Raw genomic sequence first — 16545 nt, 5'->3', positions numbered from 1 at the left:
ACACCGAAGGATATTAATGAAAAGAACTACAAATGTCAAGTTATTTATGACAATTTATGACAAGAATCAATGGAGAAAAGTTCAGTGAGTTAGAAGCTCTATCAGAAAACACAAATGTTACATCTTTAAAAATATCATTTTGCAGCTTCCCTGGTGGCGCAGTGGTTGGGAGTCCGCCTGCCGATGCAGGGGACACGGGTTTGTGCCCCGGTCTGGGAGGATCCCACATGCCGCAGAGCGGCTGGGCCCGTGAGCCATGGCCGCTGAGCCTGCGCGTCCGGAGCCTGTGCTCCGCAATGGGAGAGGCCACAACAGTGAGAGGCCCGCATGCAGCAAAAAAAAAAAACAAACAAACAAAAACAAAACAAAAAAAACAAAAGAAAAAAAACAAAACAAAAATATCATTTTGGTTGGTTAAAGGGGATATATCTTGCTTTCTTAGATTATGGTATCTTCAGTAAGGAAGATGCACAGTTTTTAATGATGAAAGGTTTATCACAGAAGAAATCTAACACAAGAAACACTTGTTGAAAGCACGAAAGAAGATGAAAGGCAAAAGACTTAAGTGATTTTCACACCCATATATAAATGATAACTTGGGAAAAGACCTTGGTCTTTTTCCCAGTTCCTTGGGATACAGTAGCAAGTAGACATTTTAAAGGAAGAAAATTCAAAAAACGAATGCATAAAGGACAGAAATGGAAGTAAAATAGAGTCTCTGTCGCAGATCAACACAAAGTCAAACATCTGAAAATGAAATATATAAATAACCAAAAATAATATTTAACGTATAGGAAAATCAAACAAAGGAATAATAGCCACTTTTATAATAGTATAATTGCCAAGTGATATCTATGGCCATTCAAATGAGCTATCGAAGTGAATGCAAAGTACCCAAAATGCAAAGCACCCAATGAAATGGACATTCCAAAGATCACATGGTAATATCATTTCCTCCATCTCACCTCCTGTGGCTGTCATCTTCTTTTCAAAATTGTAATCTGAGACTCCACAAGTAATTTTCAACCACATATTCAGGAAGAACCTCTGTAGTGTTTATTTCACCCCTATATTAAACTAACTTATTTATAAGAGAAAAATAGAAAGCTAAATAGTCCTCCAGTGGCCCGACAGAGCAAACATACTTCTTTAAGAACTGAACTGAGAGGAATTTAGACCCTAAGAATGATAAAACCAGCATTTACCTTTTGATTTTGAAGTATGTGTTCCTATACGTTTGGGGTATTTTTGACAAGGATTTGAAAAATATACATTATTCCAAAAAGCAATAAGATGGACTAATAATCTTTCAATAACATTTAATAAATATCCACTGAGGTGTTTGACTTTCATTGATTAGGCACTGTGCACTGGGGAAGGAGGAGGCCAGAATACAAAGACATACAAAAAATTGTAAAATCAGGCTTGCCCAGAGAATACCACTACCAAGCATTTACATAGCTATCTACATATAGGTTTTCCCTGAAGCATCAAGAACATGTGGTCTCCTCTTTATTATTATAATAACACTGAGAAGTAGATAGGGTAGGTATTATTCTCATTCTGAAGATGAAGATACAGAAGGCCCAGAGGGACCATGTGATTTGCTCCAATATACTTTAAATGAAAAATGAAGCAGCGAATGGTCTTAACCAAGCACTTATCTAGCTACAAAATCATGGCAAGCCCTGGGAGCAGAGGCAAGTCCTTCCATTTTGGCTTCTTGCTCTGTGCCACCCTGATTGCTGCCCAACAAGGCAGCACGAAGAACACAGTAAGCATCTTTCCAAGGACTTCTAGATACTTGGTATAGCCCCTGGGCTCAGGGGATGGCAGGAGGGTAGTTTACTGACACCCTTTTATATTCAAAATGGAATACTTCTGCAACCAATAATAAGAGCTTTTCCTCATCTAGGTCCTTCCATATGCCAAGCACAATGCTAAACACATTATGTACGTGATCACTAATCCTTGCAGCTCCCCTGGTAAGGCTGGAGGGGTGTTCCCATTACACTGATAGAGAAGGCTCGGAGAGATGAATTACATCGCTCAAAACTGAAGCATTTTTGTGAATAAGTAGGAAAGCCAGTTCTAAAGCGGTTATTTCTGGCCCCAAATCCTGGGCAGTTTCTCTTTGTTTTCATTTGTTTGTTTGTAGGAAAGTAGATCTTGAGGCTAGGACAGAATTGATAGAGGTCTAGAAAGAACAAGAACGTTCTGCTGAAACTTCAGAACATCTGAGGCAGATTTTCTGAAAGAACAGACTGGTCTGAACGGTGGGTGAAAACTGAGTGACCCAAGCTTCTCTCAGGCTACGCTTTTTATGCCACCTGTACCCCACTGATACACAGCCCTAACACAGGAAAATAGCCACGATGGTTATCAAAATAATGAAATATTTATGTAGTCTTTGGTAAACAGCCTCTGCCCCAACTACCCTGAACGTCCTCCTGCAGCCCTGGCCTCCTCCCAATAGACCCTTCAGACAGCCCACTGGCCAGCAACTAAAGCATGAACAGTTGGTGCAGCAAGGGCTTCCAGGACCCGGCTCCAGAATGGCAGGAGTCCATTCTGATTGATCGGTATTCATCACATATGATGTGTTAAATAGCTGAATATCACTGTTAGGTCTTGTTGTTATAGCAACACGCAGCAGTGGGTAGTCCCTTATACCAAGACGCGACATTCTGGTGTGGGAAGAAAACTCTGCCACTGTGACTCCCACAGGCATATTTTCAATGGTCTGAGTGGGTGATTGCTGTACTGCAAGCACTGTACATGCGCCTCATATTTTGTGGTCCTTCATTAACTTTGGGAATCTTAAAACATAGCAGATTTTCTTATATTAATATTATTTGATTAAAAACATGTATATACTATATTTTTTAATTCATTTTTTAACATCTTTATTGGAGTATAATTGCTTTACAGTGGTGTGTTAGTTTCTGCTTTATAACAAAGTGAGTCAGCTATACGTATACATATATCCCCATATCTCCTCCCTCTTGTGTCTCCCTCCCACCCTCCTATCCCACCCCTCTAGGTGGTCACAAAGCACCGAGCTGATCTCCCTGTGCTATGTGGCTGCTTCCCACTAGCTATCTATTTTACATTTGGTAGTGTATATATGTCCATGCCACTCTCTCACTTCGTCCCAGCTTACCCTTCCCCCTCCCTTTGTCCTCAAGTCTAATTTCTATGTCTGCGTCTTTATTCCTGTCCTGCCCCTACGTTCTTCAGAACCATTTTTTTTTTTGATTCTATATATACATGTGTTAGCATTTGGTATTTGTTTTTCTCTTTCTGACTTATTCACTCTGTATGATAGTCTCTAGGTCCATCCACCTCACTACAAATAACTCACTTTTGTTTCTTTTTATGGCTGAGTAATATTCCATGGTATATATGTGCCACATCTTCTTTATCCATTCATCTGTTGATGGACACTTAGGTTGCTTCCACATCCTGGCTATTGTAAATAGATCTGCAGTGAACATTGTGCTACATGACTCTTTTTGAATTATGGTTTTCTCAGGGTATATGCCCAGTAGTGGGATTGCTGGGTCGTATGGTGGTTCTATTTTTAGTTTTTTAAGGAACCTCCATACATGTATATACTATATTTACAACAGCTGCATGCACATGTAAAGATACTGATAGATAAAACTGCCCATCTTCTGAACCAGTAAATTTACCTTAGCTTGCTAGAAATCTGAACTTCAGAGAGGATAGGGACCTTACACCCAACTCCCTCATCTGACAGGTAAGGAAACTAAGAGCCAATAGACTGAGTCACTCAAAGACACTGAATCCCAGTGGCTTTTTTTCCCCCTCCCTTATACCATGTACTCACAGCATTTAATTTTGAAATGATTAATTACTAGATTTTAAAGATAATTAGAATATGAAAACGACTTGATTTATTGTGATTAAATGTAGATAACTATAATATCCTTATAAGCATTTAGTTAGGAAGTTATCAAGAGAGACATACTTTTGTGTAATATCTGACACAAAACGCACATTATGTTCAGTTTTTTTAGCTCATGAGGCTGGCAAGTGCAATTTAGGTCAACCTAAATGTGGAAAATAAGCACCCGATAAACATTTACTATTTTAAAACTTGCTTCTTTTCCATAAAATAATTTAATAAATGATATCATTCCTTAGTCTTTCTACACAAAATGAATACTAACTGGAACATTTCTAACCCCTTTAATACTAAATCATATATGTTTGCAGTTTAAAATAGAGAGAATTTTTGAGCAATGATAGATTTCTCCAGCTAACCCAGAATATGGTATTTCAGCTCTCATACTTTGATGTCCAAAGTTTAGGAAAGTACTTTAAAAAATGAAGAAAGAAGAGGTGGTGGCAGGGGCATGAAAGGTGGAGGGAAGAGTCATATCCCATCCCATGATTTAATTTAATTAGCTCATAACGTTCTATAAGACAGCTTGCATAGAATTCCATCAATTTTATTAGAGGAGCGTAATTTTTGGTTTGAATATATTGAAACAGAATAAATCAGTTAACTCTGTTTTCAAGCATTTTCATAAAAATTTTGCTTACTATCTATAGACCAAAGCTTATATCCTTACTAATACGTAAACAAAAAATAAAATATCATTAAGAAACCAGACTCAAGATGTTTACATATTTCTTCTTTCAATACAATTCCCCGCATTTTTATTGATACGTAAGTCAGCTTTTTAAAAAATGACCAAATATGTAGGGACATAAAGATGAACCAATTAGATAACGCTGCTTTGTATTTTCCTTGCAGTGAGAAACTGTACATATTTTGATAAATGGACACAACTCCATCCAGCAAATAGCTCTGTGTATTGTGGTGAATTCTTGTGCAATTACAGAATTTTGCTGGAATGCCCAGTGGTCTCTAGATAAATTCCTTCACCCTCTATGGTAACAACTTGTCAGGTAGACTCATTTCCTGTTTTTATCTAAGCACTGAAAGAACATGAACGACCGTCATGAGTTTCGGACAAGTCACACTACGATCCATTTCTTACTATCACAAATGTTTTAACATGAAAGGCAACTTCAATATTTAATTTCTTAACTGAATTCTGCTCACTGTAAAATACACTTTGGCTCAGTAAGTCGTTAATAGAGAATAATTTAACAGCAAAACCATGTTGTTTTTTCACATATATTAACTACTTTTTCTTTAAAGAGTTTGGGTTTTAATTCTGCTAGAATTTCCTGTGTTCTTCCACACCAGCGTCATAGGAAATCCTAGTGTTCTCAAGATTTCTTTCATTTCATTGCACCTGCTTTTCAGGATCAACAAGTTAGTTTACAAGCTTGAAGTCTCAAATTCAAAATACTTACTTGCGGGTGAAATAAGAATCCTGGAGAAGGTCTCAAGTATTTCTCTTTTAAAGCTTCAAGTGGGTCAGTTAGTTTTCTTTTCTCTACTCTGAAAGGTTAAAATTAGATTTTGGAGATGAATCAGTCTCATATATCAATCCCTGCGTACTCGCCGACATTTAAACAGCTAACAATAAAGCAAATGGTAGGTTGCTGGGAAGCACCCTAATAAAGATATAAAGACATCTGTTCAGTTCTTGAAGAATACTCCTGGCACTTCTAGGCGCTCAGAGAAAGAAGGTCCTTTTTATAATGGAAAAATCCTATTGAATGACTAGTAATAATAATAATGAGGAAATGTAAAAAATGAAGTCATGAAATCAGAGGCTTTGGTCACAAATTTGTACCTTTCCATTTGAAATGTACACGAAAAGGCTTGGTGATTTCAAAAGCATAAGAACAGGGCTCATTTTAAAAATTAAAGTCATTTTCTCTCAAGAAGGTGCTTCCTCAAATCGTCATCGTATTTCTTCTACATTTGTGAATGTCAGCAGGAGAGTTTCTAAGCATACTACACACCCTGCTAGCCGCTCTCAGGCATACGCAGCTTCTTTTGGATGTTACTGCTGATAAACAGAGTAGGTGAAAGGGGAGTGGTAGGGAGAGGATGAGGAACTTTTTAAAGACAGGGAGAGACATTATCGAACTTATCAATATAGCCCTTCTGCTCTAGAAATGTTTGTCATTCTATTTTCTATTAAGCATATAGGAAAGGACATCGTGGACTGAATTAATTTCCTTCATGAACCGTTGGTGATTTCCTTTTAAAAACCGTTAAATAAGTATACTTTAAAATAGAATCAAAACAAACAAAAACAGCTCCCACTTCTTGAAATTGTACGTATGCTATGTTTTACATACACTATTTCACTTACTGAAATAGGTGCTCTTATACCCATTGTATGGATTAAAAAAGTTTAAGACATGGGAAAGCTGAGATTTCAACCCAGGTCTTACACTAAAACTGGTAAGTTTAGGTCTTTCATGAATTTGGTAAAATGACATGCCTAAAGCCTCAATTGACACTGACATGCCAGAGAAAAGACTGAGATTAGAGTCAGCAGGAGGGAGGTTAGGAGGTGATGGAGAAGAGTGGAATGGGTGTATGAAGGAACTGGAAGCCCATTGCCCTTGGGAGGGTCTAAGAAAGAGAGTCTGAGAACTTATCTTCACAAAGGGCTGAGACATATCGCTGAGTTGGAAATACAACCTTACTGGCCATGTGTAACATACAAGCTACACACAAAATATGGAAGATCTGTTTTTCCTTCTTTTTCTTTCTCTGCCACAGAAATGAAAATATAATAATTGTTAAAAAAAAAAAATAGTGCCCAAGCATGGTAATGATGGCTCTGAGACATTTTTGTACTGTCCTTTTCTATGCCCCTTGTCATGTTCAAGTAACACACTGGCAATGTTTCTTGGTTAATGCATTGAAGATAATACAGGTAGAAAAAGAGTTTGAAGGGAGTTTGCAGCTGTGGTACCTATTAAGTCATAGGCACTCAAAAAAAATATTGTTGAATGAAGGAATTGAACAAAACTGTCTCTTGATTAAAAAAAAGAATCAGGCAAAAATATCAAATTCTCCCAGCTTAAATAAGTCCAATAAAAAATTATCCACATTTTCCATTAACTCTTGACAACGTTCACGACTTGAATGAGAAAGTAAATGTGAAAACTTGTGGTAATATTTAAAATACATCACAAATTAATTATTGTTATTCATACACTTTGAAGAAGACTAGTTTTTAAAAACTAAATCTTTCTGAATGGTCGAGTGTTACAGGGTACTGTCTAAGAGGCTTTTTATTAGCACATATTCCCCCCCCAAAATTTTTGGATGCATCAAAGGAAACTGGATAATGAAGGCATTAAACAGAGATGTGTTTTTTAAGCCGACCACTCACATTATATACAAAGCATTTTTGTGATTAATATTTCAGTTACATGGGGCTCCTAAGAGATTTATTTAGAAACAGAATAGGACCAGCACTTATTAAGGATGTGTTCGTAGGTTAACAAAGAGTAAACTCTTGCTATGCCCCATCTCATTCCGAATAACCTGACCCATTTAAGTACCCACACATATTTGCATTAATCCTTCAGGAGCCTCATTCTTCCGCCACTTGACAACTTGCTTTAAATACGGCTTTCCCATATTTTCCACTTAAAAAAATGTGTTTAAAAATAAATTTATTGTCAAGGGAAAGAACTCTGTGGGCCTATTCCAAAACCCCAAATTCGGAGACATCCAAAAATAAGTCCAAACCTAATGAGTTGACTTTCCGAATAAAAAATGAACTCACCAGATCAAACAACTTTACTTTCTGCTTTATAAGAATAATAAAAAAGGTTTGTTAAAAGCCGTAACTTTAGAGTGTGAAAACTGCCTTTCATTCTTCTGTCCACATTGAGCGGTCTCCCATCCACCCTTACCTGTAAATAGGGTCCATGAAGAAAGGAGTGGGTCTAGCATGCTGTAAGGAACCATCAGGTGCTGGTCTTGGTTCACCGTTGCCTCCTTTCTTTTCCCCAAACACGTGGTTTTTACGAGGCTCTGTCAGCTTGGTCCCACTGGCTCTACTCCTACTGCCCATACTTAGATCCAGGGGTTGGTCTTGGCTTGTGGCCGGCGTCACTGGAGGCTTGGCGGGTACTGAGGTCAAGGGCTTCTCGTCCTTGCGTTTAGTGGTGAGATCAAAGGGAGACTCAGAGCTGCCCTTCTGCAGTTTCTTTACTTCACTTGGTGACTGGGGTTCCATTTTCAAAGGTAACGATCTCAAGTCTCTATCAGGAAATGGGTACATTGATTGAGAGAATGCTGGAAAAAACGGGAGGGGAAACATGGAAGGGTAAGGTAAAGCTCCAACTTTTTTGTCTTGCAGCCCCACCAGTCCTGCTGAACCAAAGTATTTCTCAGCAATAGAAGCAATAGCCTTTATAGAATCATTCACAGCTCCTGACACCGCAGTCTGCTCCTCTAAAGATGGTGAGAAAATGGAATGATTGCTGTATTCTTTCTTATTATGTATTGAAGCCAGATTCGGAAGAGGGCTTACTTTGTCTTTGAACATTTTACCATTTTCTTTAAATTTCTCTTTATCACTTTCAATGTCACTTTCCAGATCAGAGCCCGAGGTGGTTTCCAGGTCACTGCCACTTGGTGTACTGACATCATCAAGGTCACTACTCTCTGACTGGTCACTGATTTTCTCAAGGGGCCTCTCTTCAGAGGACCTCTCGGGCTGGAACTCCACTGGCTTATCGTCCCCTACAGGTGGGTGTTTAGATAGTGCCTTCAAAATATCCTGTGTAGCTGGCAGTATCTGAGGATGTGTCATGAGGGGACTTTGACTTTTGTTTGTCTGTTCAGTACTTGACAGTCCTTTAACAGGAGAACTAGCAGGTATCAAAGGAGGCCTGTGGTACAAGCCGGAAGGAAACAGACCAGGGAAGCTAAAAGAAAATCCAGGAGCTGTTGGAAAGGTAAGACCAGCAGGATGCCTATTGGCGCCAAAATAGTCAGCAAGGCCCGGGTTGGCATGACTCATATTAACCATGGACGTTTTATCCATAGCTGGGGTTCCAGGAAGTGAAATGCCTTGGCCAAAAAATCCACCTGCCGCAAAATGGTTCTTGCCCTCACAAAACCTCCTGTGTTTATTTAAGGAAGACGTAGTGCTGAACATTTGTCCACAGTCTTTGCACTTGATTTGGGTTCTGCAATCAGCATGCATGCGCTTATGACGACAAAGGTTTGAAAACTGAGTATAGGATTTATGGCAGACCTCACCTGTGTGCAAACAACAAAAAAGAATCTCAGGCTTTATGGCAACTGCTTCTGAATTTAGCAAGTATCACAATTGGTTTACCCCAAATTTCAATTAGAAAGCCAGGAAAAGACGTCGGAGGCACCAACGTGGGTGCTCCAAACACAGAAAACCCCGTTTCACTAGATTCCAAAGCAAGGCATCCAACCTGACAAATGTCTTGAGACAGCACAAATATTTCAGATATATATAAATATTCTGTCATCCCCATTGCATAATATTTTGTATCATATTTGTGTACTTAAATATTTATTAAAAAGTCAAACTCCAGCATGCATTGACTTCCCACCCAATTACTACACTAACAGAATCTTTACGATTAAATTCTTAAGATGTACTAAACATGACACAGAACAGGAACCCCTTTAAAATTTTAGACCATTTAAAGAATTCTATATTGTAGGCATCAACACAAAATAAAACAGCCTTTCCCTCGACCAGAAACTTCACCTTTATTCCCGCTCCCCTTGGGGAAAAAGCCTGTGACTGCTCTACCATTATTTAATTTGTATTATATCATATGCTCTCATCATTCACACATCAAAGCCACACAACAATGTACATTGTGTATTCTGAGACATTTTTAACAATCATTTTCATGATTTGAGAAAGACTGACATAATTTACAATGGCGCTATTTTAAGCCCGCAAAGGAAACTAAATTGAATGTAGCCCATCCTGCATTGCTGGTTCCCATGAACTATGATCACGTCCTCTGACTTCCCCTCACACCAGTGGTTGTGCTAACCTTCCTGCATTTATGAAACCCCGTCCTTGGGAAACATGTCCACTTGTTGTCATATCTTCACGGGTTATCTCCGGGCTTGACTTCTACGTGGTACAGCCAACTACAGTAAGCAGGGGAGAGTGCGCTGAATGCTATAATCCAGTAAGAACACAGCAGTGGGTGCAGCTGGGAAATAACTCTCGTCCCCGAGAATTTGCCAGAAAAGTAAAACATCTTCTTCCTCATATATGTGTGAATAGATCTAAGTACATTTTAAGATGGAACTCCGTAACCCTTAATCATTCCTTTGCTAGGTAGGAATCTTACTCAATACACGGCCTGGCAGGATTATAGTATCCATTTCCCAAGCATCACACCTTTTACGTTACTTTAATAAAGATGAGTTCCCTTTATGTGTGAGCTTACTTTCATGCTTCTGTGCACGTTTTAATACATGCAGAAACATGATATGCCTTGTTGGTAATTGTTGAAACCAATTTATATAAGAAATTAAATTGAAGACAAAATGCAACACTTATTTCTTTCATGTGATGACTGCCTTTAAATTAAGCTCCTAAGTCAAAACGATAACAATTTAAAAAGAAAATTCAAAGAAGATTTTATAGACCTTCAGTTATACAAAACTCATCCAGAACTTGGATTATCCCACACACAACCAACCAGGAAGTACCAAGTGATTCTGTCTATTTCTTTTACTACTAACAATTAAAATGCATTGCTACACATATCAATGTGCTTAGTAATATTAAAGGCGCTTTCAACTGTGGAATGATTTATGACATTGTAGAGACTATAACATGCATTTTAATGGGAAGAGAAGATGTGAGTGATTTCTTTTCAAGTTATTCTACTGGAATATTGACCAGAGTCTGCTTTAAAAATATATACTAGTTAACCATATACAATAAATACACATACTGTTTAAATTCTTTGATACACTAATTAAAACCATATGAAGTAGAGGGTAGAAACATGAGACTTTCGCTAGTTATACTAATTCAGCTATGAGCAATAACAAGAAATAGTAAATAAAATATTGACGGAGTTATAAATGTGCACTCTTTAAGAAAGTGACACCTCTCCTCTGGGCATTAAAAGGCATTGAGAAAAGATCTTGATGGGTATTCAAACAAGGTCTAAGTTTTTGAAAGGTTAGCAATGTTTTACCAAAGAAATGTTGCTCTCTACACTTCTTTCTAATAGCTGGATAGATTTAAGAAAATCAAGAGTAACAGAGGTGCATCTGACTTTCCTAGTTGTAGGCTCTGTTACAGCAACGAATGGTGTTTGTATCAGGTCCCAAGAACACAGAATCCGGGATGTCTCCTCAGGCAGAGGCTTTGTTTTTCTCACTTGAAGATCTGGCCTGGCCCACCACAAACCACCAGGCCTCCAGGTAAGTGGCTCAATTGATGCTGCAGTCTATACTCTACTGTAATCTTCTCAGTAATAAGGAATTAGCCAGCAGTTAACATTGCATTTTTCTACTTATTAAACAAATTAAGAGGTATTTTGAATATATCCAGCCTATTAGAGCATGTGGTTTCTATTTGGGAAGGCTGGAGGTTTCTGTAAAGGCAGTGAGTAATTGCCTTAGCACTGATGACTCTGGGCTCAAGCCTGGTGGCACACTGTAATAAGAGACAGTTGCCGTAAACACACCAGGGGGGCTAAATCGTGGTGTGTGGCCTTCTGGTGAGAAACAGATATCAACTCTAGGTGAACCTCCTCCACTCCAAAGTCTCCACACCAACTCCTCTTTTGTTCTGAAATTACACGGCTATTATTCACAATTACCCCATGGTCCTCTGTCAGATTTTATATTTGAAGAATGCCATCTGCTATTTAAATTTACCAATAATTGCTGAAAATACATTCATGGGAAATAGTCTGCACAATCTGATTGGAAAGGGACACCCTATAGTGCTTTAAAGCAAAACACTTGATTTCAACACAATTAAAATTCCAGATCCCAGAATTTTAGATGATAGGAATTTCTATTTTCTGACTTTTACTTTAAATAATAAAGAAAGCATTAAATGGGTGATCATAATTCACTGTGGTCAATTCCTCCCTATTTTCCACCAAAACATGAGAAATTTATCAAAATTCATTTCTGAAAAATCAGAAATAAATGAACTATGTATATGTCTGTAGCACTTGCAAGTACATTTTAGGGCATTACGACCTAGAGTCAGGAATGTCTTTTTGAGACAAGAAGTCTAAAATTTCCATTGTATACTTTATTTCCCATGACTTTCAACAGAGCTTCCTCAAGGGAGATTAGAGAGCACCCTTTTGTTTCTCTGCTAGTCCTCTTTACTCCACCAGGGAACAGAAGAACATATGAGCAAAACAGGATGCTAGGGTAAGCTGGAAAGGGAAAGAAAAGCTCTCTTGGTGCTTGGAAACACAAAAGAGGGCTGTGTAAAGGCAAAAAGGAGGAGCGTTAGTCTCTGGCATCTCCACGTTGGCACTGAAAATTAGTTTTTTTTCCATCGGGTCCTGTAGTAGTGTCTCATATACCTACTACAAACCATCGAATATTTGTCAGAGAAACTGTTTTGCAAGGGTTCCCAAGTCAGAGGTTTTGCCAACTCCTGAGTATGTTTCATCCAGTTCTATGCTTATCTGGATCCAAAATCTGTCTTAAATTTTGTAACACAGCTCAGTGAGTCACTGTGTTTATATGCCCAGCCGAGCAATAGATGAAAAGAAGTCCAGAGTCGTTGCCCAGATGGACTAAGAACAACTGATTTTCCATATGAAACATTTCAGCACAATACAGAGAAGAGGGGTGGGTGGACAAGAGAGGCAAATGAGGGCTGAGCTGTACTTGTACTAAAGCGCTCTGTACAAGGATATTCTAAGTAGGTGGTCAGATTGGATGTCCCCTGGAAATACACTGCCCGTAAATCTGCCTCAGTGCCGTGGGTTATAGAAGCAGCATGTCCAGCATCAAAGTGAAAATGTTCTGCTTTTCAAGTAACTGAGAACTACCAATCTGCAACCTGTGATCAGCAACAAAGGGTAGATTAAAGGGCATTTTATCCCACCCGCAACATACACACACACACACACACACACACACACACACAGAGTCCTAATAAGCCTCCTTGCCAGGTGGGGTTCTTCTAGGTCTTTCTGATCCAGAACAGGTTTTTCTCACTTAATCTTGTTCAGTGGTATCTGCGATTTGCTGTTTTACAAAGCCACACACATTTTCAGTATGAGACAAATCTCGTTGTCTCTATTAAATTCCACAACCTGGGGAGGCTTCCTTTACATTATTTAACGACTTCTCTACCTGTTATTGATTCCATCTAAAAGAAAACACCCCAGGCATCATAGACAAAACACCATCGATCTGGTTATAAGATTTTCTTGTAATAGAAAATAGCCCAACTGGATGAGACCGTAAATCGCTAATTCAGAGGGCCCCCTCATGGCCATGCGTGGCCCACCCTCCTGATCACAGTGCCTTTTGGATAAGAGACAGTTGCAGGGAGGAGGGCTGGAGTGTGAAAAACTTACAGATAAAGGGCTTCACACTGCTGTGGATGTGCTTGTGTTGTTTGAGGCCTGACGAAGTGGCAAACGTTTTGCCACACTCCGGGCACGCGTGGGCCCGGGCACCAACATGCTGAGAGCGGATGTGCCGCTGAAGGTTGCTAGGGTCCGTGAAAACCTGCTAGGAAATGAGTACTGATTAATCAAGAAACTTAATTCTAGGACACAAGAAAGAAGACCGGGAATAACTCAAGAAGGAATTTTGTGTATTTGTTTTGTTTGTATTTGTTTACCCAAAAACCGAAAGAAAGTTGTATTTCCAAAGTGTCAGCCTCTCTAGGGTCAGGACTTACAAATTATTCAGTTCTGTATACTTAGCACAAAGTACGCGCTGGTATCAGTTGAACAAAATAATTAATGGCATTATTAGAGCATATTCAGGGCTTTTTGATTCTATTTAGAGTGAATGGAGTTGGATAATAAAAATGCAGGCCATGACATTATTAAAAAATGGTGTGCTATTTACACCCTTTAAACAAAGACACACTATGTACAAAATTGGGGGGATTTTGACTAAAGTATCCCAAATCTATTCAAGGAGTTCCCCTAGGGTATAAATTCTAACACAGTGTTTCATTAAGTTACCATTAAGCTAAAATCATTCCTTCGGACATGGTACTAAGAAAACCAACCAAACAAACAACAAACAAACAAAAAAAGAAATAGGAAAAAGAAAAAGCTACCCACACATCAGGGAGCAAAACATCTCTAAAGATAAGGTCGAATGTCCCAATTTCCACTGGCATGAGAAAAGATATTCAAACGTTATGAAAAGTTTTTGGAAAGAGAACTCAATTTTCATGACACCACGACATCTTTTAGTTAATTGAGAAACATGAAAATTCAATGATGTGAATTGCCGTTCCCGTAGTTCAGAGTTACGGTCAAGGTGAAGGGCTTTCGTTTCACTCTTAACGTTGTTCAGCCCTGGCCACTAAGGCACTACACTTTTAATTAGAACCGAGTCATAATTTATGGTGGGGACTTCGGTGGAAAAACCTGCAAACGTAGGAGTCTCCCATTCTTTCTGAATAGGCATTCAGAAACTTTATGGGATTTCCTCACAAACTGATCTTAAAAGAAATTAGTAATGTGCATTGGATACAATTTTCATTCTCCATAAGGCTATAAAACAACCCCACGCTGGAAAGCCAGTAGCGGAACCAGGAATTTACCAAGGATGTGTGACACTTAGTTCTGGAACTCACCATCAAGCCTTGCTTCCTCCCTTACAAAAATAAAAGGATACCCACTAAGTGTTTCTATACACTGTCCTAATGCCTTGTAGCACACAACACTCCGTCTACTTTTCTCAGGATATTTATAGTTTCCCCTCTCAAGGCTTGTTTTTATATACCGTGGCAAATGATGGATTAAGAGAGAGCAGGATGACACAGAGGGGCCAAGTAGTCTACAAATTCACTGTACCTTGGCACAGTTCTCACATTCATAGTGCTTTCCACTGTCATGTGACATCTGGTGGCGGATTAAATTGGACTTCCAGTTAAATGCCTTAGGACACTGATCACACTTGTATTCCCTCTCTTCAGTATGTGACAACATGTGTTTCTCCAGGCTGTTAAGAAAACAATTGATTTAATAGGACGTGGTGACCAAGAACACATTCATAAACAGAACGTCATTTTATTACTAATCCAACTGGCAATTAAAGAAAGAAGAGGGAAAGGAGTTGAGTCGGAGAAGAAAGAGAGGAAACAGGCTTGCAACAGACAAAAGTACGTTTTATGTTCCCTAGACTGTGTCTCTCAGCAATCCAGAGAAGTACCCCTGTTGTTGGGAAATAAATCTGATCCAGTTAGCAGAGTTTAGGTGCCAATTTAGGGGAATGATAAACAACTAGCGATTTGTCCAGTTCTGGATTTGTTACACAGTTCTAGCCGCAACATGTATTGCTGTTACCCACTTAATTCAAACACAAACACTCAAATAGAAAACATTAAGAAAGTGCTTAAGAACATGCAGGAAGCTAGTCTATCTACTGTACATAACCCTTACACTCAACAAAGCACTTTTATTCCTACTCAAATCACCATATGGGAAAGTGAGCTGTAAGCTAACTATTCAACAAGCAACTTCCCAATACAACCAATATAATGGATGGTCAGACAGATGGACCAATGAATGAACATGTATGCATATAGATACAGAAGTAGATATAGATAGAAACATTATCTAGAAAAAAATATATATGTATATATATTATAACCTAAGATTATATATATACAACCTATGAATTAGGGAGGAAAGAAAAGTATATCATATTATAAGTGGATGCACTAGTAAAGCCCCTCAAAAGAAAAACAGGGTTAGAATTTTCTCACAAGCATAGCTTCTCTATGTTTTAAAGCTTAGACTATGTTACCTTCTCAAATGTTTCCTTCCCTCTCTAAAATGTGAATATGAAATCTGCATGAATAGAATGAAAAGTAAATATTATAGATAATGGATTACTGTGATATTCAGAAGATGTCTGCAACATTTTTGTTAATTAAACACACACACATAACACATTAGGATACTACTCCCAAATAAAGCAACCAGAGCTCCTCAGAGAAATAGCCTGTTTCAAATGTGAAGCATGAAATACACAAGATGGGCCTTGAACATCTTGTTATGGCAAAAAGCAAGAGAGTTATAGATCATGTCAAAAAAATTAGGGTGCCAACTTGAAGAGACACCCACTGACTAAAGATGGGGAAATTTAAGCATCAGTAAGAGTAATAATCTCATCTTTTAACGATAATGATACTCAGAAACAAACAGAACCTCACCAGTTACCCCAGGAAGATGCTGAGAAGCCAAATCATTATTCTGAAAACTAGTAAATAAAGGGAAAAACTCATGTACATATCCTGCCTTTCCTATACGAACTGTACTTCAGGGTGAGCAAATAAACAGTGAGGGGAAGTTTCTCTGCATAGAATTAATCCAGATAATAAATAATGAAAGAACGGGGGGAATTAGAATACATTCATTTTG

The 16545-nt window shown here is 38.5% G+C and overlaps 1 protein-coding gene across 6 annotated transcripts in view; it reads right to left on the bottom strand.

Moving 5' to 3' along the window:
* The window catches only part of MECOM (MDS1 and EVI1 complex locus), a 566538-nt gene that overhangs the window by 24000 nt on the left and 525993 nt on the right, over positions 1-16545 (bottom strand). For 4 of the 6 annotated variants that reach the window (XM_030863959.3, XM_060298431.2, XM_060298433.2 and 1 more), the window contains 4 exons: positions 14974-15121; positions 13510-13666; positions 7834-9190; positions 5356-5443 (listed from right to left, as the gene is read on the bottom strand). In XM_030863959.3, the coding sequence (XP_030719819.1) occupies positions 5356-5443; positions 7834-9190; positions 13510-13666; positions 14974-15121 (1750 nt within the window). The remainder of the gene's footprint in view (positions 1-5355; positions 5444-7833; positions 9191-13509; positions 13667-14973; positions 15122-16545) is intronic. The other 2 variants (XM_030863952.3, XM_030863965.3) reach the window with 1 other exon arrangement.

The sequence above is a fragment of the Globicephala melas genome, chromosome 4 (assembly GCF_963455315.2).
Source record: "Globicephala melas chromosome 4, mGloMel1.2, whole genome shotgun sequence".
NCBI lineage: Eukaryota > Metazoa > Chordata > Mammalia > Artiodactyla > Delphinidae > Globicephala > Globicephala melas.
The sequence above is the reverse complement of the archived record's forward strand: the minus strand, read 5'-3'. Positions and strand labels throughout refer to the sequence as shown.